Below are 27,070 nucleotides of genomic sequence, written 5' to 3' on the forward strand. Positions count from 1 at the left end.
ACCACGCACCCGAAATCCTGTAGTATCGTAAACATCGTATAGTTTAAATCATATTGTTTTTCTAGAGCTCAAGTCCACCGCGTGCCGCACGTGGGTAGTACATATTATAAATCTTTATGAAATGCCATTTCGATTAAAAATAGTTTCAAAAACATAATTTTAGTGTTCATGCTGAAAAATCGCTCTTAAATACACCGCGCACCCGAAATCCTGTAGTATCGTAAACATCGTATAGTTAAAATCGTATTGTCTTTCTAGAGCTCAAGTCCACCGCGTGCCGCACTTGGGTAGTACATATTTTGAATCTTTATTGAATGCCCTTTCAATTATATATGGTTTTGAAAACATAATTTTTATAGTTCATGCCAAAAAATCGCTCTTAATTACACCGCGCACACCAAATCCTGCAGTATCGTAAACAACGTACAGTTAAAATCGTATTTTTTTTCTAGAGCTCAAGTCCACTACGTGCCGCATTTGGGTAGTACATATTATGAATCTTTATTAAATGCCCTTTCGATTAAAAATGGTTTCGAACTTAAATTTTTAGTGTTTATGCCGAAAAATCGCTTTTAAATTCACCGTGCACCCGAAATCCTGTAGTATTGTAAACATTGTATAGGTTAAATAATATTGTTTTTCTAGAGCTCAAGTCCACCGCGTGCTGCACTTGGGTAGTACATATTTTCAATCTTTATTAAATGCCCTTTCGATTAATAATGGTGTGTATACTAATTGTCAATGCGCGCTAGCGCGCGTGTGCTCTCCGGCTCACGATAACAACCCGCATGTTTTATTTTATAGGACCATGAAACAAAAAAAAAATTATTTTTTTTTTATACCTTTATATAATATTAGAAATGAAAACTTAATTGTTCGTCTTTTCAAAAAAATTATCCAATCACTCCTTCTGTGTCAAATAGCGATCGTACGTATACGCGTGACGTCACTGTTGCGCACGGATTTGTGCCGCCGTATTATTGTACGCAGTAGATATTTGGTGCATTAAAATATACAAAATATAAGACTGAATTAATTTCTGTAACGATATAATATCATTATCATTTATTATTATTGACATTAAAAGTTATTTATATCGTATTACATAATTCCATTTTAATAACATGAATAACAAACTAGGATCTATAGGATATTATTAATTGTCATTTGTCATTCTTCAGCCGTCATTCGCAGTTGCTATTAGATATTATAATTAGAGGCTAGAGGTAAGTTATTTAAATTAATTATTTTTAGTAAAACATAACTTAACTATAGTAAATAAAATAGTTTTGAATGCTCATTTGTGATTTAAAATACTATAGCATTTAAATAAATATAATTAAAAACTACATAAACCATCGATTAAAAAATAAAAGTACCTATTATAATATAATACAAATTTAGTATTAGATATTTATTCATTATTTTAAATAACTAAATATACAATAGTATTAGTATATTATATGTGATTTTAGACTCACTTACACAATCATAATGTAGGTTTTTATGAATAATAAAAAATAATAAAGTATAAAATGAATACTGAGTTACACTAATCTTATTCAAACTTATTTATTACAATTAATTTAGAGTTCAAATTTATTCAAGTTTCTTATTTGCTGTAGTTTTCTTTAAAACCTACGTATATTCCATTATTTTCAGGGTACTTATTTCGAATAGCTTGTACAACACATGCTGGAATACATACACGATTTCCTATAAAATTAAGTATTAACGATACAATTAATAATTAATAATTAATTATAAATATAGATAAATTACCTTTTCCTATTGCAGTCCATGAATTTATCCAATGCGTAAATTGTTTGTAACATATAAATCTCCAAGTTTTGTTTTCCGGATTTGATGTTGAAAGCATTTTTTTTCGTTTTACATCATTAGTTTTCAAAATCATTTGTTGCCTAGTAATGTTCAAAACTTCTTCGTCCATAATAATTTTTTTAAAAGATGATAATTTTGTCACGCATTTAATATTAGAATGCAATTTCGATATATTTTCGAACTCAAAACAACAAATACATTCTTTGTCAGTTTGCAAAATAGGACACTTTTTACACAAACACCAATTACTTGGGTGTACTGCTGTTCTTCCCACATAGTTTATTGTTTGTATTGGATTTACTCGTAGTGCTTCATAAATTCTGTTATCGATATCTTCCACAGTAGGTTCAAAACAGAAAGGTTTTAAACTCATTTTTCAAAAACAAAATATTAATATAATATTGCATATAAAAGTAAGTCACTTATGTACGTTGCGTCTATCGCTCTGTCGTTCAACACAACTAATAATAAATGCTGGTTTTAGAATTTTCAATGAAACTACGTGTTTATATTAGCCAAACTGATAACCATTTTATTTAGACTTATATTATTATTTTTAGAAAACTTGATACAACTATAATAATACAACAACAAAAACAATGTATATCATGTACTTATACCAATAGTTCAATAACTCGTTAGTTAAATAAATTATTCTTTATTTAGATCGTTTATAACAATGCCGATTTGTTCAGAGTATGGATGTTCAGAAAGCGATAGAAGTAAAACCAGACTACACTTTTATAGATTTCCAACCCGTGAAAAATCTCCTAGTAGATATAAAGTTTGGGTTGAATTTTGCAAACGAAAATATTTCACTCCTACAAGAAATTCACGATTATGTTCAAAACATTTTAAATTTGAAGATTTTAATCAATCGGATATCATGAAAAATAAACTGATGCCAGATTTAAAAGTTAGAATAAATTTAAATCCCAACGTTTTTCCTACTATTAGAAGTAGTACAACAGATAATACATTGACACTTAGTGAACGTAATAAAAGGGCAGATCGTAGAGAATTTAGTCAGTTCACATCAGAATTATTAACTACAAGTACTCCGAAAAAAGTAAAAGTAATTCAAAACAACGCGGATTTAAGTTTAGAACCCAATGACTGTAGTTTACAATCAGAATTTTCTGAAGAACGAGTCAATCAAAATGATTTAGGTGTACAGTGTGATATAGGACTAGAAACTTATCAAAAAGTAGAAAAGAACGATAATTTGTCATTTGATATACCGTCCGAATCCGAAGATGAAAGTTCTAATTCTGAGATTGACTCTGATGATGATAGCCAATATGAATATAATCGACATTACAAAAATAATTTATCTACGCAAAATGATTTTGATGATAATCGTTGTTTCATTGTATTTTGGGAAAATTTATCTCAACTTTTCAAATATTGTCGTCAATGTGGTAGTAGGGTTTGTTCTCGACAACATTTTACACAAGGTGCACTGGTCTCAATTATAACTATATGTGAACAGGGCCATAAATTGCAATGGTGTTCACAGCCAAAAACAGGTAAGAGACCAGAAGGAAACATTTTGATTACTGCGGCTTTAGTATTATCTGGTATTCTATTTTCTCAATTTAAAGTATTTTGTTCCGCATTGAAACTTTCAATTTTTACTCGTCCAGTTTATGACAAAATTATAAATAAATACTTGTTTCCTGTAATATGCCGCCAATGGGAAGAACACAGAGAAAAAAACATCGACGCTATAAAGCTATCATCAATTTGGCTAGCTGGGGATGGCCAATATGACTCGCCGGGTTTTTGTGCTAAGTACTGTACTTATTCAGTTATGGATATCAACACGGGAAAAATCATAGATTTTAAGTTAGTTCAAAAGGGTCAATTTAAAGGTGATTTAGAAAGGCAAGCCTGTGAACAATTACTAATGGATTTAACTAATAGAAGTAATTGTAAAATCGAGTTGTTTTTAACAGATAGACATAAAGGTATACGTGCATTTATCCGTACACAGCATCCAGATATTAAACATGAATTCGATATTTGGCATTTAAGTAAGAGTTTAATGAAAAGATTAAAACCACTCGAAAAGAAATATCCTGATGCTTTTTTATGGAAATCGTCAATTAACAATCATCTTTGGTGGTCAGCACAGACATGTGAAGGAGATGAAGAAAAACTTATTGATACATTTACATCTATATTAAAACACATATCAAATGAGCATGAGTGGGAAGATAATGGTGAAAAAAAGAGATGCGAGCATGAAAAATTAAATGAAAATGAAATACGAAATAAACTGTGGATAGACCCAGAAAGCGAATCATATTACGCTTTGAAAAAAATTAAAATGGCAAAAGACTTTTTATAGGATTTGACACATGTTACTCATTTTGTACATACTGGTAGATTAGAGTCGTATCACAATTTACGATTAAAATATATGCCAAAACGTATTCACTTAAAATACAAAGCAGGGACTGGAACCTTGATGATTTTTACGGTTCCGGTTCCGGTTCGGTTCCTAGAAAACCTAAAATTTCGGTTTCGGTTTCTTTTCGGTTTTAAAAAAAACTAAAATTTCGGTTTCGGTTTTTTTCGGTTTTAAAAAAAAACTATAATTTCGGTTTCGGTTCTTTTCGGTTCTTATAAAATAAAAATTACGTTTCCTGTTTAAGGTTTTTAGTTTTATACTTAAAAAATTTTATTCAATTTCGATTCTTTAGAAAAATATTAGTATTTTCATTACTTAATAATTGATATCAATTATGGCAGGTCAATAACAATTTTCAACCAGATATTTTACCAGTTGCTTAAAACTAATAAGAAGACTAAATGATTAAAAAAAATTTTACTACTGTCATTGAACGGGGGCATAACCTTTTTTTCGAATAACCCTTTTTATATTTTTTTTTTTATACCTAGTTTATACTTTGATTGCACTTACTCATTACCACTTATTGTATCAAAATTCAGTATTTTAAATTTTAAAATACATATCACTATTTTTTTTTTATATATTTACTACATACTATATTGTCTATATTTGCTTAGGCCAGAGCTCTGCACTCTGCAGTCGAGGGTTCTAGTTTCTAGTAGATAGTAGATTGGAAAATCTGTTCTAATTTCACATGATTTTAATTTGAATCAGGACTTAACTTCATGACATAGATATATAATAATTATAATATGTTCTTTATCTTAAAATAATCTGTGATACCTAGATGAATATTAAAATATTTATGGATACATCTTAATATTTAATAATAATAGTATAATACAAACTATTAAAACTATTTTATTAATTTATGTTGACTCCTCCATAAAATCAATGTAACAAAAATAATAATATTTAAGATAATAATTAAAATAAAACAAGACATTTGAATATTTAATAGAAAGCTTAACTTAAACAACATCATAAATAATAATAAAATAGTGTGTACGTTTTAAAATAAAAAATAACCTTTATAATTATAAGTTGTATGTAACTTATATAAAAAAATATAATATTTAAAATAAAATAAAATTTATAAAAATGTAAGTTATATAATAAACTTTACTCTTTTGTTATAATTTTCTTCTCAAACAATCTATTTGTTCGAACTATTAATTGGTTTTCTAAATTTTTGGACGTTATATTACTCCTGTAAGGCGATAAAATAAACTTAAGTCCTGAAAATAGCCGCTCAACGCTAACTTGTGTGGAAGGCACAGCAAACACTATTTTAGCAAGTATATACAATTCTGGGTATGTGTCTTCCATTGATTTCCAAAACTGTAATATGTTGATTTTATAACTTAACCTTTTTTGGTTTAAATAATACGTTTTAAGTAAATTTTCAATAACTGTTGAAGTAGAATTTTGGCTTGAACATGATACTACTTCGACGCTTTCTCTTTCTTGCAAAAATTGTTCAAGAGGATCAGAATTTTGATTAAATTCGAAATTATCACTTTCAGCTATTTGGTCTTCCATACTTTCATGATTATCTTTTGAGTTTATTTTATTATCTTTTAAATAAACCCAAATAGAAATTAAATGACTAATGGCTATATCATACTGTATTTCACTTAATGTTACCTTGAAACGGGGATCTAGAAATATTGCTGCCAATAACACCTTATTATTCATGATAAATTGTTCCCTATATTCCATACATTTTACTAATTTATTAGAAAATGGATTCTCTAGTGTACGTGTTTCAATTTTGCACGAAATCCATGTACTATAAAAATCTGACAATGTCAATTGTTCACTTTGAAGTTTTTTTGTACAAAGTTTGGCCGGTAATAAAGTTTTTGCAAGAATTTCAACTTGCTGCCAATCAGAATTATTCAAACTAATTTTTTTTAATTTGGGGTCATTTGCAATCATAATTTGTATAAACTCTTTTAAATATTGTATCCTCTCTATCATATCATATGTTGAATGCCAACGAGTCAAACAGTCCAAAATTGGTAATTTAAGTTTTTCTTTTTTTATCAAATATATATAGGTTTGATTACGCAGTTTTCGAACTAATATGCGAACTTTATTTAACAATTTATCCACACCACCATCTTTTAAGCTGTCTATAACTGCTAGTTGTAGAGTATGCGCTACACAACGAATACCTGTAATAAACAAAATGTTTTATTTATATTTTGTTATTTAATAAACATTAATGATTAGTAATACTCAACCTAATTGTATTAAACCAGAAAAATTCTTAAGGATTTTTGAATTTAATAGCTTATTAGTAGAAATTTTTATTAAAAATGTAATCAATTTTAATTTAATTTATCTTAAAATAAATAATATTGAAAGAAATTATGAATATATTATTACTTATGTAATAATATACTATTATACTATTACTATTACCTGTAAAAATTGAACCATCCCCTAAATTGTGTAATTGAATATCATTCAGGATTTGTTCTGTGTGTTCATACGTTGAATCAACACATTCAATGTCTTCATTAAGTATATTTTCTATTTGTTCGTCATCAAGTATCGAACAATCTGCACCAGTTTCACTAGGTATTACAAAAAAAGTACACAATTTTAATTATAGATGAGTAATTATAATAACCATCACATATCTACATTAAAGTAGGTATATAATAGTTTAACTTATGTCTTTGTCTTAACTTTCAAAATATAAAATTAACTTCAATATTACATAGGTAATCAAACAATAGTTTATAAAAAAAAAATCATTATTTATCAATTTACCTATCACTACATTCATCATCTGAGTTGACTGAACTTGATAAATTTGAGTGGATCTCAGCCGTCTCATTTAGAATAATTGCATCATCTTGACCAGTGTGAGATTCATTAAGTGCTGTTGATATATCTTTTTCAACTAAATTGATCGCTTTAAGCATGTTTGCACCGTTGTCAGATGTAATTGTATATAATTGCTTTGGTTCAATTTTAAATTTTTTTAGTATATTTAAAATTGTCTCTTTTAAATAAATACCTGTAAAGTGGATGAGAATAGGTAATGCATAAAATGTAAAATTTTAAAATTACAATTTACCAGTATGCGATTCAGTTAATTCTATTAATCCCAGTGTTCTGAGTTTAATAGAATCATCTACTATATACTGCATGTTCACGCCTAAAAATGACCTATTTAGTCGAGTAACTGCATCTAACTTGAGAGAAATGAGTTTAGAACTAGCTTCAGTAATCATTTCTTGTTTAATAAGAAGGGACTCTTTGTATACATGCTCCCTAGAAGAAAAATATATATTATCAATTATTATACGATATGCTAAATTGATCTAGGATAAAAAAAAAAAACAATATTTTTACTTAATGGAGTTTGAATTAATTTTTAGTTTCTTCTGAAACCCATTCAAAACTGGATCGAGTATTCTACGAAATCCCGAATCGTTCAACATGCTGAATGGTCGTCCATTAATGGTTACGAGATCAACACAAGCATCAATAATTGTTTTTTCACTTAAATTAACTTTAACATATTTTGATTCATTAAAATGAAATAATTGTTGATGTGCTTTGACCTTAGAAACACCAACTGTTTTTTTATCTTTTTTAGATCCTTTTTCCAGAAACTCTTCATACAATTCATTATGATGGCTTGCAAGATGTTTTTTTAAATTTGTACCATGATTACCCTATAAAAATAAGACTTTAATTTGAGGCAGTCAAACATTTTTTTTTACTATTATTATACATATTACCTATAATATATTATATATTATCAAGTTATAAAAATACCTGGGTAAAAAGTAAAAACAAAATAATGATAAATAAATATTTATTAATCATAAAATATAAAAATAAAAATATACTATTTCATAGTAAACAAATCTTCAAACATTGAATATAATATGCAAACAATGAAATAAAGATTAATAGGTACCTACTTAATATAATATATAGATTAGGTATTCATTTTTATTTATAATTATTACATCACAAAAATTTAAAAAAATAATTAAAAAGTATATAGGTACTCTAAGTTTAATGAAGAAAATTAATTGAAATAAATAATTCTTAAAAACATTTTAAATTAAAACAATTATAAATATACAATATTATATTATCGGTATTATGTTATTATATTACTACACAAAAATGAATCTATGATTTATGAAATGAAATTTATCTTTAAATGGTTTGTTCTCATGGTGATTATTGATTTAAAATTTTAAAAGTTAAAACAATAAATATTTTGTATTAAATATATTACTTTGAAGAAGTTGAAAATCAATGTGGGATTATGAGAACATTTGAAAATTAAAATTAGGTTTAAATTCATGATTTTTCTATACACACAATTCACACCATTATTTTGATTATTACCAATTATAATAAATTATGTAGATAAGTTATAATATAATATTATTTAACTATTTAACTAAAACTAAAAATAAATTGAGGGCTTAAATCTAAAATTTCAAATACCTAGATAATAATGTTAATATTTGTTAATAATTTACTTATTACTTACTTTAATTTTGCAAGTACAATGCTTACACGACGATTCACGTTCATTGCAATCATATTTATAATATGAATGTATTATTGACGAAAGTATACGACCCATTATGATATATAATACTAAGTTTAAAATAACGAAGTTAGACACCACCTACAGGGCTACAGGTACCTACAGCCACAAGACACTATAATGAGTATAATGAAATAAACAGTTACAAATCACAACACTAGCAATGAAAGACAGAATCTAAGAATCAAAGAAACGCGTTAGGCGTGCTATACGCATCAGATAATCTGATAACGAATAACGATACTATAATAAAACTATAAGCATAGTAAATGTAAACATCATAACATTCGTAGTTATTTATAAACATATTTTATGAATTTCTTATTAGTTAATAGTTATTATTGTGGTAACTGGAAGTGGCAGACCTACAGGACGTGGTGTATATTGTGCAGTAAATAACGACTTTTATTTTTGCTGGAAATTGCTATTATTACATTATCAGTTGTTACGTAGAAATATTTATAGCTTATAGTGCTTATAATCAAGTGTTTACTGTTTAGTCTTAGTGACACGTCTCGATGTCTCAGACGCTTGAACTCTGTACTCTGTAGGTAATTGAATGATTATTTTTGAATATTATTAATCGTCGTAATAATAATGAAAAATAAAAATAAAAATAATAGAATTATTACAAAACCGAAATTAATCGTAAGAAACCTTTAAAAAAAAGTACCGATTCCGGTAAAGTTACGGTTTTTAAATTAATTCAAATAAAGGTTCCGGTGGGGTTCCGGTTTTCAAATTAATTTAAATTAGGGTTTCGGTGAGGTTCCGGTTCCCATTATTCAAAGGGTTCCGGTTCCAAAACCGGTTCTTTTCGGTACGGTTCCAGTCCCTGATACAAAGGTATGTATATGAGAAGTATCATTGCTATACTAGATCATAATAACAATGTAAATAAAAAGGAAGTCGGAGAGAAAATAGTATTTTCCAAACCAGCCAGTAGATATGTCATAAAAAAAAAATATGAATTAAATAAAACTGATGAGTGGCGCGAAAATATTATGCAAAAAGTCCATGTTCATATGAAAGAAAATAATTCAACAATATCAGAAAAATTCAGTTTACCCGCGGTACCTAACAATATAGTTCTTCAACCAAAACCTAGTTACAACGATTTAATGAAAAAAAAATTCTCAAGATTCTAAAAATCTAAATTAATAGTTAAGCATTTTTAAATATTTTAATTGTTGAAATATAGTACACCATTTTAAATTTATAATATTCTGTCTATACTAAATGTAAACTGTAAAACTCAAATACTCATTGTAATAATGCATTAATATATTTCAATAAATGTTAACTTAATACTTAATATTTTCTTCGACATTTTAGGAGTAGTAGTTTTCATTTTAAATAAGTGTTTATAAAACGCCATGTAAAATACCGCGTGAAATAATACGGCGGCACAAATCCGTGCGCACCAGTGACGTCACGCGTATATGTACGATCGCTATTTGACACAGGAGGAGTGATCGGATAATTTTTTTGAAAAGACGAACAATTAAGTTTTCATTTCTAATATTATATAAAGGTATAAAAAAAAAATAATTTTTTGTTTCATGGTCCTTTAAAATAAAACATGCGGGTTGTTATCGTGAGCCGGAGAGCACACGCGCGCTAGCGCGCATTGACAATTATTAGTATACACACTCGCGCCAAATGCCAATGCACAATAGAACCCTGAACAGTCAACAGTGAACCATACTTTTTTCTAATGGGAAGTATTTTCTTTGATTATATTATATTATAATACAACCATTACAACCGTATACGTGTTCGTATTTAATCGTTTATTGTCAGTTGTCACTAGTAGCCAGTACTTGTTGTACATATTATCCATATGAAATATTCTTTTTGATTATTCAAACGTTATTACGTTAAGTTATACGATGGAACAAAAAAGGAAAAACACTTTTGCATCTTATTTTGTCAAAAAAAACAATTCATGTGATAAAATTGTAGTTGATGATCATACCAAGGTGAGAATGACTAAATTATACCTACTCAATAATCTATTTTCTAATTGCTTGGATGTGATTATTATTTAATTAGATAATAGATTAATGAATGTTTTTTCCAGGAAATTACTAAAAACACAGAAAGTGAATCTAAGATTAATGAATGGTTATTGCGATTTCAATTTAAATGGCATTTGGAATTTAATTGGTTAGCTTACTCAGAAGCGAGTATTTTTGCAATTATTGCACGATTTTTGTAAAAGTTGGTGGAAAAAATAGGCAACCTTTAGGAAATTTTGTGAAAACACCTTTTGATGCATGGAAAAAGGCAAAACAGGTTATTATCTTATTTCATTTATACTTGTCGTAAAAATAAAATATGCATTACATTTAGGCCTTTCGTGAACATTCAGAAATGATCTACCATACATCCTCTACTCTGGATGCAACTGTATGAGGTGTACAGATAATGCTAAAACCTATTATCCCCCCCCCCCCCCCCCCCCCAAACCAAATTCCTAATTACGCCACTGTAATATAGGTATAGACAATTACAAATATGAGTCTATGTACTCATGCATCATGCGGACCAAGTGCGTAGTAAGTGATCTAAAGTGTGTGACTGCGTATAAAAAATATTCAAGCGCTCACGTTGTTCATATCTCAATAACGCACTAAATTAATATTAAATATTAATTTTTTTTTTTTTGTCATAAGTTTTAGACTCAATACTACCTATCATATTGTGATATGTCAATCTGACCTATTATTTCTCCGTATAATAATATTTACCTCCCCCCCCCCCCCAATCAAACTAGGAAATAGGTAATAAAAATATTTCATTATTTCCTCCGCGATTATATATAATAGGTAATATGCGATAAAAGGTTATTTTGTTATTATTATATTATTTTATAATACCCATGTACCTATGATGAATATTTTATACACTATAAAAATTTAAACTTAATGCTTCATGATTTTAAATGAAGTTGCTTATGTGTAATGAAGCATAGACCATAGTTTTTTTCTTGATATACAGCTTACTGACTCTTTACATTTTATTATGTACTACTATTTAAGAATATGTATTGAAGTATAAAGCAAAGTATTTTTGAGGAAAAAACTATTATTTATAGTTATGAAAAACCTACTGAATATAACTGTATTTGATTATCTTGAATGCAATAATTGATTTAAATTATAAAAAACACTTTTTATTGAACATTCAATAACATACAAAAAAAAAAACAAAAAATGATATAAAAAAATACATGTTTAATCATAAGTTAGTCATATGTGTGTATTATTACAAACAATAATAAGACTATTATAAACGTAAATAAGATATAAAATGTGGTGGCCCAATAATGACTACTCAACTAAACACACAGAAGTCAATGTTCCTTCTTGACAATGTTTCCATGGACCAGGTATTAGTGTTCGGTTGTACACGTCTATAGTATTAACAATTTCTTCAGATTTCTTTGTCTCTCCGTCAATCACATACAATAAAACATCTCATTTGACTAATCCTATATAAAAATGTTAATCAAATTCAATATTTTTTTTACAGAGATTAATAATAAAAAACAATAAATATAATTATACTCACCAGGTATGTATCGAGAAATGTATTAGCAATAAACGACCATAATCCATCATTAGTCATCAGGCCTCAATACTGAAGAAATGTTGATCCATCACTAACACTGATAGCATACATACACCTTCCAAAACTTCTATATTAACACCTTTGTGATATATAGACAGTTCTTCAACTAGGTAGTTCATGTGCGGATTCATAAAGTTTGCCAGACTTCTAATGTTTTGAAAACGCTCGTATCTATAAAATTAAATGTTTTACAAATTTAAATAAAAAAATTAAATATATATTTACTTTATATAAACGATTATTGAGTATACCCATCGCAAATCACTTCTGTAGTTGTACTAGCTGTACCCATTTTTAAACAGTGACATCAAAACCTCAACACCGAATCGTTTTTGAAATAGCGAAATACTGAACTGAATTCTTCAAAAGAAATTGTAAAGTTTCTAGTACAAAATCATTAACTAAATAAATTATAATAATAATAAACAAAATATATGAATTCATAATGAAGGAATATTTATAATAATTACGTTTACATATAAAATTATTTTTCAAAAGTGGTTCTTGAACCACAATATTTACTATATATTGGTCGTTGATGCTAATAATGGCAAACGCACGAGTTCCATTATACTGGCAGTTTATTTTTCTCCAATCCAAAATATTTTTACCCATTTAATAACACATTCCATGGCCTACAACAAAAAATAAATTTAATTAAATTAAAATATGATTAACATTAACTGTTATAGCTACATCTGTAAAGTCTAGTTTCCTACAACTGAGTAATATCTATTATTATCCCCATTACACCCATCTACTTATTTTTGTTATTTTATAAAACATACAATTCCAGTAAAGCCACTTTAAGTTGCAACTGTACATATATAATACAACATTAAAATATAAGTACTCAAACATCTATAATACTTTTTTTGTTAGCTTATTTTCTCCACAAATGGAACAGCAATGTCATTATAGGAAATAATCTCAACACATTTTACAAGATAATGATAAGAACTAATCACCTTTAACCATTTATCTGAAAATATTAATCATTATTTATGTATATATCAGGATGTAAAGAATTAAGTTCTATATTATATATCATACAAAAATTGTTTATTGATGAATGCTTCAAAACTTGAGAGAACTCCGTACAACTATGTAAGTTGGCAAATGATTTTATAGAAAGATAATTAGAAGTATCCATTTGTGTTAGTAGAATCTCTGCACATATATTGTATAGTCCAACTTTAAATGATATGTAGCCGGTAACAAAACCTTGAGAAGGTAATAATAAATAATTTAAATAATTTTGATAGAAGTCTATAACAATTAAAATAGTTATTAATTATACCTGTATATTTTCATTGGTGACCAGTTTGCCAGTGTAATATATAATCTACAAATAGTAGTAAAACTGTAGAACCCAACTCATATTAACAAGATTTGTTGCTCTTCTCAAAACTGTTAAAAACAGCTCAGAAATAGGTATGGACTAGCTGCTACTATAACATTTTTTTATGACCTTATAATATTGATTCACTCTCAGTTACCAATCAAATAAAGCATGGATTTCTATTTCTAAAAACAAAAATAATATTATTATGTTATTAATTTTTATTTTACAAGCAAATAAAATCACTTTCAATATACTTACCAAGATTGTGAGTCTTCAAGTAGTCGTCTAACAGAGTGAGGGTGTATTTAGAATATAACATTTATTCATTCAGATCCGTTGGTTTCTAAAAAATTAAAAATGATAATTCATTACTTTTTCAACATTATAAATTTATAAATAAGTAAATTTTACTATTAAAAAAAAGTAACCTTCGTACCTTATGTATATTTAATTAAAACTATGGCATGAGACAAGAATTTATGAATATCATTGATAAAGTTTGTAGAAAGCCCAAGGGTATATGTGATAAATGTAAAATAGAATTTTAAAAAAACTTTTAAACATACAAATTCAACACAAAATGAATTCCAAAAATAATATAATATAATGTATAGAAATAGTTAGGTATTCGTTTTATTTACATAATATTGTTAGTGGCCTATTTGTTGTTATTATGACAATTTAAGTTGTATACAATATTGGTATTATTAACATTATATATTAAAGCTAATATTTCTTGTTCAAATGTCATCAAATAATAATTATAATTATAATAAACATAATATTAGGTAGGACCTATACTAGATAAGTTAATTTTATTTTAAAAATACAGTTATATTCATTACATTTTAATAAAGTTCTTAAAAAAATTAATTAGGTGTAGGTAATTATAATAATATTATATTAATATATCAATAACAAAGGTTTGTTTTGTTATAGACTGATATCACAGAACAATATAGAAGTGACATTCGATCACCTGACCAGGTTATTGTTTACCAATGGTTTGAAGTCTAAAGTGAGCACACAAAACTGAGTTCATACGTTTGTTTACCAAAGTTACGGAAACGTTTACTATTCTCGTGTTATTATAGTTTAGTGTTATAGTCACTCGATTTGCCCAATTTACAGTGTCCTAACCCTAGCTAATACGCAACTAATTAATTCTGACTTCAGTTTATAGGTACTTTTAATAAACAAATTTTTTGATAAAATAAAATACACATTTTGTTTTTCTTTAGGATACAAAATAAAATACAAGTAAAAAATACTTACATAAAGTATTGCAATAATTGACGATGTTAATTAGTGACTAGGTAATGTTGAACAAAACAGCAAAATTCACTTTCACGAGTCATACACTTGATGTATTTTTGAAATTTTTAATAAAAGTACCTAACAAGTAAAAATAATATTAAATATTTCAAACAAATAGAATGAGATCTACAGGAAAAAAATTGTATTATACATAGAAGTAACTTTGACAGGATTAAATGCGTTTTGGTGAACTACAGATGTCTATACTATAAAGTATAATGCATGAACACTTTATATTTTATCATATTTAAAATATATATATATATTGATCATTGTTATCATATAAAGGTGTATAAACATTGCCGTTTAGTCATAGAGCGGATGGGAGGGGGAGGCGGCTTCAATAACAAATTATAGTCGGCTATCTAGTTGTTTATATATGTCTATGACTGTACCTCTATTAACTATTACATCTATATTACTAGTTACAATCCGATGTCGGTATTTTTAAATATAACTAAATGCTGATAGAAATTTTATTGAGGGACAAGCTTTTATCTTAACTACCTAAATGCGATAATCGCTCTACGGAAGTATTAATAAAATAATAAGGATTACAACAAATAAAGACATTTGTTCACTGCTACGTTTACTTATTTTTATTTTATAAAATCTTAAATGTAAACGAACATTATGAAAAAAAAGTTAAAATTGCAGTAAAATTAAAAAATACTGAAACTGAACTACCTACTGTTGCCGCTGTCAGCTCTTATTTTTAGAAAATAAGGAGTACCTTCACGACTGACGATTTGATTATATTATATATGTTTGGAGAACATCAAATAAAGATAATAAAAAGGAATAATGTGTGCTGGTAGTTTATGTGGATTTTACTGACCAATAATAATAATAATAATAATAATTTTTCTCAACACAATATATGTATAAGCATTACTTTAAATTAGATAAATAAATGAATAAATAAATTGCCAGGTAGGTTTATAATAATTGAGTGTTGAAATAATAATATAGCAATGCTGTAGCAAATAATAATACATAATTTCTGACTAGAATATGGATAATAATGTAAATGTTTATATGTAGCTCGTCAGCTGATTACCTGTTGAGCTGGTGTCCGTTTAGTGGCTTCAAACCAAACGCTACCGTCTCAGGATGCACACATTTGAACAATAAAAATTTACCATATTAATACTAAAATGTGTGACAATCCTGAGAACGTACGACTATACGGGCCACCAGCTCGGCCGAATAAATCACAATGTACATGCAAATCACAAATGGCAAAAATGCACGTGCTTCTGTAAGTATCTCTTTGTGCGCCCTGAATTGGGGAAATAATATTAATATAATGAACTGAACAAAATGACTGAACGATACTTACAGGAAGCAATTCACAGATGATGTAAACAGAATGAGTGACTGTGACTTCATGTGAAATTGACTAGAATACGAACAGGAAACGTGTATTGTGTATGCGATCGACAATGAATTTTAAATAATAGTAAATGAATAGTGACTACACCGAACAACCGTCTACTTCGGAGGTCGTGCCAAAAAAAAAAAAAAGAAAACATTAATGGACATACAAAAGTCCGATGAAAAATTGAAAACTATATAAAATGGGCTTTCAGTGTCACCAAACTAAAACAATAAAATCTGAAAAAACTAAGAACTTTGTGACACTGAAAGCATGACTTAACGAGAATAAAAAACTTTGACTGAATATGATGACTTTTGAAAAACATAAATTGATAACGGTCACGCAGCTGGCTGGTCGCAAACGGAAGCATGATAAGAATTATTTGATTGTGGCTGCAGCTGCGGACCGCACCGTTGCATGCGCATAAACAAAAAAGAATGATAACAGAAAACAAAATTAAATTGACACAAACATAACAATCTTAAACATGAACACCTACTATTTTTATAAAATATTATTAAAATTGATGTTCATTTTTTATAAACAATTTATCGTTGCAATATTCCAAGGCTAAATTGTTTGTCCTTTGCCAACGCTTAAACCAGGCGGATTACGTTCAGCCCGTTTGCGCCGTGTTGTTGGACAATGGTCGACCCGGTGGTCATCAAACCCTTTGTTTTTTATTATTAATATTTAGTTGCATAGCTGATAGTGAAGTAAGTCCCACCAACTAGTCCGATTGACTCCAAACCTGTGTCAATATTTTGCAAATTAATTGCAAGTAATTGCAAATTGGAATTCGCTTGGCGGAGCACCGTACGCAATAAAATGTCATCGTTGAACATTTGTAAATTATATGTGTTTGTCGACGTGTACTCACATCATGGTAGCTACGTTCCTTTTTATCCTGTGTCCAGGTGTCACGAGGGCATCAACTATTCTGTCCGGTGGTCCGCCTGTACAGACCTTTTCGTGCCTAATACTTAATAGTTAATATTGCAGGGGTTTTATCGATTTTGCTGTTTTAATATCGATTTCGTCGGTTATTTAATTATGTTGATTTTGCCGACCGTTTATTGAAGAATATTATCATATATTATACAGATTTTTTTCTAATTAACGGTATATATAGGTAGTAGGTACACACATTTTAACATAATAGTTAATAGCAAATGTATTTTTTTATTTAAATTATCGTCAAATATTGTCGTCCACGACGAAAAAAAAATACAATATACCTTAACTTAAATATTATTTTACAGTGTTTAGCTATATTAAAATATAACCCAATATTATGGCAGAAAAACAATAAAATACAATGTAAAATTCGTTAAAAAATAAAAAATAATAATAACTCAATTAGATATACCGGCTAGGTAGTGATTGTTATTTTTACAAAATTAAGTAAAATGACTGAAATAACTAATATTTGACAATTTAATATAAGATTTCTAAGTTTTCGTGTATTTTATAATTGTATACACATGACAATATTTTTTAAGTATTTTGACTTTTTTTCAGTTATTTATAGACATTTGAGAATATTTTTATTTTTGTTCTCTGAATGCCAATAAATTTTTATCGTATGATCTAAAAGTTTGAAAAATTAATTCAAGGTTTATCAAAAGTTGTTATAATAGCAGTTGAGGAATAATAAAGGCTCAATCCATAAACCTATTTTTTTTTAATAAGCGTCTAAAGTTGAAATTTTGACAAAATTCTTCAAAACCTCGAAATTGTCAAAAATGTTACAAAATAATACACTGTTGTTGAATTTTCAAAAAAAAAAAATTATAAGGGATGACTGATATAATTGTAAAACGTTTAATTTGTATAGGTACTTAACATAATACTATAACAATCTTTAACTGCCAATTGCAACTGCATATATTTTTATTGTGTCTACTGAAATGTTGGTTATACATTTGTAATAATTATACTGTTTTAATGATTTTAATTTCTAAAATATTAAATGTCTAAATTTGTCGATAAAATAAATTGTATGTATTGGATACTGATGTTCACCAATAATATTATGTGTAATATAGAATATATTATCAATATTTTCCGTCATCGGTTGGCGGTCTTGAGTTCCGCAATCTTCCCATTCAACGATTACTATAGTATTTTCCTCAACACTTGGTTGACGAGTCTCTTTGCAGGCCTGAAAAATCGTGAACAATTAAAATTAAATTAAAATAATCAATGCGCATTTCCGTATGATAGTAGATATTGATTACATTAACTACTATTTTATGCCAGTATCGTTAGATGGTGCCTCCTATAACTGGCGCCCGAAAGCCCAGCAAGTTATGAATATTATAATACGATTATAGTGTTCATACGGCGTGCGTCGCCGTTGATCTGCGCGTGTGATGATGATTGATAATGACAATTGACAAAAATTAATAATCGTCTATAAATAATTATAATTTTAAAGAAAACCTAATAAAGTTGTTTTAGATTCTTAGCGGAGCGATGAATGTATTGATTTTACAATGATGTGTGGTTTTTTTTTTATTATTTAATTTTTTTATTCATTTTGTGTCTATCGTCGCCGTTTGGGGCAGTAAAATTGTTTCGATTTTCTTCAACAGTAGTTGTTTGATGGGAAAATAAAAAACAAAAAACAAACCGGGAAGTTTTATGTAAAATCGGGTTTCCACAAAATTGATTTTGATTTTTGGTTTAATACCTATCTAAAACAAATGACCGTTATTAAAATCAATGCTTTTGTCTTTAGATGAAAGTTTTGTGAAATCGATAAAGAATGTTATAGCTTTATTTGATTACAAAGTGATTTAGTTTAATTTATAAAATGTAACTTTAAATATAAAAAATCCAGACTGACAAACCGTCTCCGCTAAGAAACGTTTTTCTTATACAATGATATTATATCATTGAATTCAAGTTTCATCCATCATAGGTACATTGATTTACTTGTAACCAACTATACAGCAGAGTGACATCCACTCATCCACTTTTTTTTTAAAACATATTACTCATTTCAAAGAGTAGAAAATTCAAGAAAAATAAATCCTATCGCCTTAAAAAAAATAAAAAATAATAATGTATTACCTAAATAGGTATTATTTTTTTACATGCCTAATATTATAATGTACATAGTAGGTATTACCGTATTATACATAAATACATAATGCATTATATAAAGATACATGTAATAACTATAAACAATTAATATCACACTTATAAATTTACCTAACCTACAGTATTTACCAAGTATACAGTACCGACCCCGCCCCCCCCCCAAATACTATTTATATTTTGTAACAATCAATCTACCTTGGAAACAATAAAGCTGATTAAACCACAGAATAAATTAAAACAGTTTTTTTGCCATCTATTCTGTATTTCTGTGCTTTAACCACGGAGTAAGGATGGTGACTGGTGATCATTACTAACATAGGTAACGGTAGAACAGTTGATAGATTTAACTTAAAAGTTATAAAATAATTTGTCTTATTCATCTGAAGTACCTACAATGACTACATAGTATATCTGTGGGGGTTTTTAATTTATCTTGTACACGCATTATGTGTGTGTGCGCACACGGAAAACTAAATATTTTCAAAAACTATTTAACTGATACCTACATTTTAGGACATTAGATGTCTAGAGAGTCACTGTATTGGAAATATTAAATTTGAATTCAATGAGATAAAATCTTTATTGTATACAAAAAATGATTCTGAGAAAAGACCCTGGGCAGATTTAGGGGGAGCAAGGGTTCCGGGCCTCTACAAAATGAGTGCCCCCACTTAATGGGATTTTTTTTCATCCAAGTATAAAACACAATATAATATATGCAAAATAGATTTAAATCACAACTTGAATAAAAACGTTCAGTCATTGATATACTAATATAAATTAAATCAATTGCAACTACTACGAAATCCAAATACTATTTTATATTATTATACATTATTTAATTATTATGGGTACATTATTAAACGTACATTAATCAAAATTAGACCTTATAGTTAGGGGGGTTTCAGCCCTAGAATTTCTTTGAACCTCTAAATATAATTTAATTGATTCTTACATAATTTCATAAAAAGACAAAAAATAATGACTATTTAAATATAATTGACCATATTCATTAATTGGGACATAAAAAGGTAAAATATGATTCAAGTTGAAATTATCGATAATACATAGAGGAATTTTCATTGAAAATATTAATTTATGATCATTTATAAGATGTAGTTTGACACTTATTATTTTGAATATTTTCTAAATCAAATTTTACTGGTGTTTTTAAATCAACGGGGAGAATATTTTAATACTCTTTATTTCTGATAACATTTGTTAAGACGGCGTTACGAAAGTATCTACCTTATTAATTTGAGCATTGAATAATATCATAGTTATAAACATATCTAACTCAAACATATGCCTTACTGACAATATTTAAAGAACAAGAAATTGTAAACTCTTTAGATATGGAGGGCACCAAATGCAGAGAAGATTATCATTATAAATGAAAATGCTATTGTATATCAAGAAAATTAGTTGTATATACAATAATATGTAAACTAATAATTTATTGTTTTATTTTATACAATAGTCAATAATAATATTAAATTTATTATACACTAATTATTATAATATAGAGACAATATTTATCTTACTGAATTGTAGTAGGTCAAATAACCATTACTAAAGTAATACTGCACACCCTACAGTGTACTGCGTGGTAGAACCACTTTACGCCGTCCGTGAACCTCCGCGGCCCTCGACTAGCGCACAGCGCTAAAGTGAGGTCCGCGGTTGCAGCCGTAAGGCACCAAAACCCGGGAGTCTTCGTGCACACCCTGTCAAAAACTCCTGTACACATGTATAGTCTCAATGACACATAATTTTTGTTCTACAATGATACATATATCTCATTATAAAAGAAAATGAACAGACTAATAGTTATTTTGTACTAAAAAGTAGTAGGTTTACCGTGTATCATTCTTTACGGGTGAGAAAATATTACTTACAAAAAAGAAAGTACGAATAAATAAAAAAAAATTACATTCCAGAGTTTAACTTATCTATAAATCTGGATGTATTAGAAAATTGTCGAAAAGAATTGTAGCTCAAATCTCTACTAATCAGTATAATAGTATTAGTCAGCAAGTCCGACTTATTATTATTAGTATTATTATTGTAAATCTATTGTAAAATCAAAACATATTGTTATAACATCCTATAGGCATTTTCTGAGATATTCCCCATTCATATAAATAAGTTATTACCAAACAAAAATTAAAATTATGTAATATAAATAAGTATAGAATGTTACTTACAATCTTAATACACCTCCCGTGATTTAGAACTCTTAAGATTATTATCTGAAGTTTTATGATGTTTTGCCATTGCATGCCACATATTTTACTGCACAAATCCTCCACTATACCTGTAAAGTCAAAATAATTATAAATACACTACTTTCAAATTTTAAAAAAATTAGCAACATCCTCTAGGCATTTTCTGAGACATTCTTCATTCATATAAATAAGTTATTATCAAACAAAAATTAAAATTATGTAATAGAAATAGGTATAGAATGTTACTTACAATCTTGATACACCTCCCGTGATTTAGATTTCTTTAGGTTATTATCTGAAGTTTTATGATGTTTTGCCATTGCATGCCACATATTTTACTGCACAAATCCTCCACTATACCTGGAAAGTCAAAATAATTATAAATACACAACAATCAAATTTTTGAAAAAAATAGCAACTTTTTCTAGGGATATTCTAGAAAATAACAAATTCTTATGAACAATTTACTACCAACCATAAATTAATTATTAAATAGAAATAAGTATAGAATGTTACTTATAATCTTGATATACCTGCCATGATGTAGATTTCATCAAGTTATTATCTGGAGTTTAATGATTTTTCGCCTTTCCATACAGCTTACTGGACTGTACTAACCCATCTGTATACCTGTAAAATCAAAATAATTAAAAATACACTACTTTTTAAACTTTTAAAAAATTAGTAACATTCTCTAGGCATTTTCTGAGACATTCACCAATCACCATTCATATAAATAAGTTATTACCAAACAAAATTAAAATTATATAATATAAATAAGTATAGAATTTTACTTACAATATTGATACACCTCCCGTGATTTAGATTTCTTCAGATTATTATCTGAAGTTTTATGATTTTTTGCCTTTACATACAGCTTACTGGACTGTACTAACCCATCTCTATACCTGTAAAATCAAAATAACAATAAATACACAACATTCAAACTTTTAAAAAAATTAGCAACTTTCTCTAGGCATATTCTGATACATTTCCTATTCATATAAATATGTAATAATCAGGGCCCAGATTTATATGCATTTCCTTATTATTTTTTAACAGTCCAAAAAGTAGCTGGATAAGCTACAAATTTAAATCTTAAACTAATGTTGGTATGTTGCATTTTTTTGCATATTTGGACCATTTTTATTTTTTATGCATATTTTAGCTTTTTTTTAAAATATAATGCATATGCTAATACCTAACACTATGTCCTACATATTAATTTATTCAAATTATGGAATACTAAAAACAGCCGTTACGAAAGAAAAGCAAGATCTTCCGTTAAATGATTCTATTAAAATTGTTGAAAATATTAAAAATAAATTTAAAGTGGTATCTTGTACAAAAGATGTTGAAATATAAATAAATTTAAAAATGTCGTTGAAAAAAAAGACAGATTTCGGCAGTTATCAAAAAAATCCAAAATTATAACTGAAGAAAACACTTCAATGAACAATATACCGGAAACTATTCATGCAGTCACTTTGTATATTATAAGTAGGGCCCGGATTTATATGCAATAAAAATCTATAAAATATGCAGATTCATATCATGAATATGCAAAAAATATGCAAAATGAATTTTTTTACAAATTAACAATATATTATGTATAAAAATTGTTTATCAATAAAAATGAAAAAAATTAATGACATTGTGTAAGTATAAAAGTGTTATAAATTAATTAAAGTATTACTATTTTCTATTTATATTAAATTATTATTTATTAATTATTATTATTGGACGAGTACCAGCATGAAGTAACAAATATGGATTTCAAATTTTCGAATTGAAAACTCCTACGATTATCTCGAAGCATACTTTTGTACTTGGAAAAACTTCTTTCCACGTCACAAGATACAATTGGTGCATATTTAAAACTTGATAAATCTTCAACTGACAGTTTCTCGTCTTCACCACATTCAGTTACCTCGCTGTTGATTATATCATCGATTTTTTTCAATGTAGAATATCCACAATTTTTTGACAACACATTTGTACATTTAGATCTAGCGAAATCTATTCCTGGCCCTCCTTCTTCAAATTTAATTTGTGGAGGTTTTGGAGGTAAACTCAAATTGGGATACATTTCTTTGAAAGTATATACACGTGAAGGTGCTTTTAAAAATATCTTTTTAGTATTTGAAATTAATCGATCGACATTTTGATATTTTTCTCTTATAGCTTCAGCTACTCTGTGTAGTCAATGAGCCATGCACGTTACATGAATTAATTTAGGGTAAAATACTTTAAGAGCTTCGCCAGATTTAACCATGTACGGAGCAGCATCTGTTACATACAACAGTACTTTTTCATGAAATATTTTTTCTGGCCATAAAATGCTTATAGAGTCATTAAATAATTGGAAAATTGTTAGAAAATTTGCCTTTTGTAATTGCTCAACCGTTAAAACAATTGGTTTTGTACATTCTTCAGATGATAATTTCCCAATTATGACACTAGCAACATATCGTCCCTGTACATCAATTGTCTCATCGATGGAAACCCAAATTGGACTGTTCCCTATTTCAGTCCTTATTTTACATATAACTTCATCATAGCAAAAAGGTGAATAGTTCTTTTGGAGGGTAGATTCATCTGGTAATTTGAGTTTTAGATATTTGTCAAAAAACAATTTAAACTGTGGATTTTAATTGGAGTTTAAAAAGTAAAATATCGTTAGCCACCATAAAATTACATAAATCTTTGTTAAACTCATTTGTATTTTGATTAGTAGTTCTGACCTGATTAAATGTTTTTTTTATGAAAGGTTGAGTGGTCTTTTCTTCTTTGAATCTGTGATTCGATATATGTTTTGCAGTTTGTAAATGTTGTACTACTTGAAACTTTCTGTTACATGATACATTTACACAACAAAAATTGCAAAATAAAATATTTCTGTCTGTTTTAAATATGTTTGGATATTCATTTACGTACCGGGAAGCATTATTTACTTAAGCATTATATAAAAATAAAAGTCGCACGTTAGATTTTTTTAAACAAAATATTCCGTACACTTCACACTACGCACGATAAAGACCATACTAAAACTAAATTCTGTGTTACCCAATACGTATTGTACAGTATCTAATGTGGACGTGCTTAGGAAATAATAAATTTACCATTAGAAAATCCAATATTTGTCGTCATTCGTCGGCCGTTGATAACGATGATGTCGATTGACATATGAACTTATCGATGTATAAAGTGTTATTTATAAATTATAATCGACAGTAGGTATCTTTACAGACGTAAATTCTATGAATTGTAGAATATGCAACATTTATGCAACTATCAATAAATATGCATTTTCATTCAAATATGCAAAAAAAAAATTGAACCATAGAATCTACACATTACGAAACGTCGACATTTATAATCAAAATTATTCTAGGTGAATTGTAGAAGAACTTGCATTTGCATATAAATCCGGGCTCTAATTATAAGTATGCCCCGATGTCTTCAATGGATGTAGAACGAAGTTTTTCTCGATTCAAGAATATCTTTACTGAAAACCGACTTGCATTTTTATTTGAAAATATATCCAAGTCTTTAGTAGTCAACTATAACTCTTCAGGTAACTTAGAAATGTTATAAAAATATACTAAATTTATTTAAATTGATTTTCGTTCATGACTTTTTTTTTTAGATGAGTGAATGTTCAAAATGCAACACTATACAAAATACAGTTGAATTATTTCAACTACATACATATTTTTGTTCCATATTAATTATTTAATGAACTATATACTTTTTTAAACTAAAAAATTTTAATTAACATGCATTTTCATTCACATTTTTTTGCATATTTTAATGAAAATTAGTGCATAAATGCATGCATATTTCGTACATTTTAAGTGCATAATATAATCCCGGGCTCTAGTAATAACCTAAAAAAGAAATAAATACATAATAAGAATATGCATGACATTTTACTTACAATTTTGATACATCAGCCATGATAAAGGTTTCATCTTGTTGTTATCTTGAGTCTTATGATTAATCACTCTTGCATACCACATACTGGACTGTATTAACCCATCTGTATACCTGTAAAATCAAAATAATTATAAATACACTACTTTCAAATTTTAAAAAAATTAGCAACATCCTCTAGGCATTTTCTGAGACATTCTTCATTCATATAAATAAGTTATTATCAAACAAAAATTAAAATTATGTAATAGAAATAGGTATAGAATGTTACTTACAATCTTGATACACCTCCCGTGATTTAGATTTCTTTAGGTTATTATCTGAAGTTTTATGATGTTTTGCCATTGCATGCCACATATTTTACTGCACAAATCCTCCACTATACCTGGAAAGTCAAAATAATTATAAATACACAACAATCAAATTTTTGAAAAAAATAGCAACTTTTTCTAGGGATATTCTAGAAAATAACAAATTCTTATGAACAATTTACTACCAACCATAAATTAATTATTAAATAGAAATAAGTATAGAATGTTACTTATAATCTTGATATACCTGCCATGATGTAGATTTCATCAAGTTATTATCTGGAGTTTAATGATTTTTCGCCTTTCCATACAGCTTACTGGACTGTACTAACCCATCTGTATACCTGTAAAATCAAAATAATTAAAAATACACTACTTTTTAAACTTTTAAAAAATTAGTAACATTCTCTAGGCATTTTCTGAGACATTCACCAATCACCATTCATATAAATAAGTTATTACCAAACAAAATTAAAATTATATAATATAAATAAGTATAGAATTTTACTTACAATATTGATACACCTCCCGTGATTTAGATTTCTTCAGATTATTATCTGAAGTTTTATGATTTTTTGCCTTTACATACAGCTTACTGGACTGTACTAACCCATCTCTATACCTGTAAAATCAAAATAACAATAAATACACAACATTCAAACTTTTAAAAAAATTAGCAACTTTCTCTAGGCATATTCTGATACATTTCCTATTCATATAAATATGTAATAATCAGGGCCCAGATTTATATGCATTTCCTTATTATTTTTTAACAGTCCAAAAAGTAGCTGGATAAGCTACAAATTTAAATCTTAAACTAATGTTGGTATGTTGCATTTTTTTGCATATTTGGACCATTTTTATTTTTTATGCATATTTTAGCTTTTTTTTAAAATATAATGCATATGCTAATACCTAACACTATGTCCTACATATTAATTTATTCAAAT

At 27.6% G+C, this 27,070-nt stretch overlaps 3 protein-coding genes and 1 long non-coding RNA gene across 10 annotated transcripts; all 4 read right to left on the minus strand.

The window, feature by feature from the left end:
- Positions 1–1,612: 1,612 nt before the first annotated feature.
- LOC132933858 (uncharacterized) lies at positions 1,613–2,215 on the minus strand. Its single transcript, XM_061000130.1, has 2 exons — positions 1,783–2,215; positions 1,613–1,716 (listed from the first exon to the last, which is right to left on the minus strand). Exons 1-2 carry the CDS (start codon positions 2,213–2,215, stop codon positions 1,613–1,615), a joined length of 537 nt encoding a protein of 178 aa, XP_060856113.1.
- Positions 2,216–5,383: 3,168 nt separating this feature from the next.
- LOC132936957 (uncharacterized) lies at positions 5,384–7,200 on the minus strand. Its single transcript, XM_061003771.1, has 3 exons — positions 7,046–7,200; positions 6,692–6,846; positions 5,384–6,441 (listed from the first exon to the last, which is right to left on the minus strand). Exons 1-3 carry the CDS (start codon positions 7,198–7,200, stop codon positions 5,384–5,386), a joined length of 1,368 nt encoding a protein of 455 aa, XP_060859754.1.
- Positions 7,201–12,101: 4,901 nt separating this feature from the next.
- LOC132935560 (uncharacterized) lies at positions 12,102–16,828 on the minus strand. 7 transcript variants are annotated; one of them, XR_009663270.1, is made up of 11 exons: positions 16,499–16,828; positions 16,217–16,438; positions 15,115–15,234; positions 14,098–14,182; positions 13,795–14,021; positions 13,548–13,718; positions 13,365–13,476; positions 12,965–13,129; positions 12,720–12,877; positions 12,435–12,665; positions 12,102–12,354 (listed from the first exon to the last, which is right to left on the minus strand). It is a non-coding gene; the product is annotated as an uncharacterized LOC132935560 (long non-coding RNA). The 7 variants fall into 7 exon arrangements; XR_009663272.1 differs by lacking the exon at positions 16,217–16,438; XR_009663273.1 differs by having other exon boundaries at positions 13,463–13,476; positions 16,217–16,828.
- Positions 16,829–18,052: 1,224 nt separating this feature from the next.
- Positions 18,053–22,498, minus strand: LOC132935800 (uncharacterized). Its single transcript, XM_061002424.1, has 4 exons — positions 22,407–22,498; positions 22,124–22,233; positions 21,853–21,962; positions 18,053–18,701 (listed from the first exon to the last, which is right to left on the minus strand). The coding sequence occupies exons 2-4, from the start codon at positions 22,203–22,205 to the stop codon at positions 18,498–18,500; spliced, it is 396 nt and encodes a 131-aa protein (XP_060858407.1). The 5' UTR covers positions 22,206–22,233; positions 22,407–22,498; the 3' UTR covers positions 18,053–18,497.
- Positions 22,499–27,070: the final 4,572 nt, after the last annotated feature.

The sequence above is a fragment of the Metopolophium dirhodum genome, chromosome 1 (assembly GCF_019925205.1).
Source record: "Metopolophium dirhodum isolate CAU chromosome 1, ASM1992520v1, whole genome shotgun sequence".
NCBI classification, from domain to species: domain Eukaryota; kingdom Metazoa; phylum Arthropoda; class Insecta; order Hemiptera; family Aphididae; genus Metopolophium; species Metopolophium dirhodum.

Coding starts and splice junctions, on each gene's coding strand:
- LOC132933858 (XM_061000130.1), bottom strand. CDS start 2,215: ATGAGTTTAAAACCTTTCTGTTTTGAACCTACTGTGGAAGATATCGAT. Junction 1,717..1,782: donor ATGGACTGCAATAGGAAAAG/GTAATTTATCTA, acceptor TTAATTTTATAG/GAAATCGTGTATGTATTCCA.
- LOC132935800 (XM_061002424.1), bottom strand. CDS start 22,205: ATGTGGCATGCAATGGCAAAACATCATAAAACTTCAGATAATAACCTA. Junction 21,963..22,123: donor ACGGGAGGTGTATCAAGATT/GTAAGTAACATT, acceptor TTGACTTTACAG/GTATAGTGGAGGATTTGTGC. Junction 18,702..21,852: donor ACGGGAGGTGTATTAAGATT/GTAAGTAACATT, acceptor ACGATTTTTCAG/GCCTGCAAAGAGACTCGTCA.
- LOC132936957 (XM_061003771.1), bottom strand. CDS start 7,200: ATGCTTAAAGCGATCAATTTAGTTGAAAAAGATATATCAACAGCACTT. Junction 6,847..7,045: donor GATGATGAATGTAGTGATAG/GTAAATTGATAA, acceptor TGTAATACCTAG/TGAAACTGGTGCAGATTGTT. Junction 6,442..6,691: donor GGATGGTTCAATTTTTACAG/GTAATAGTAATA, acceptor TGTTTATTACAG/GTATTCGTTGTGTAGCGCAT.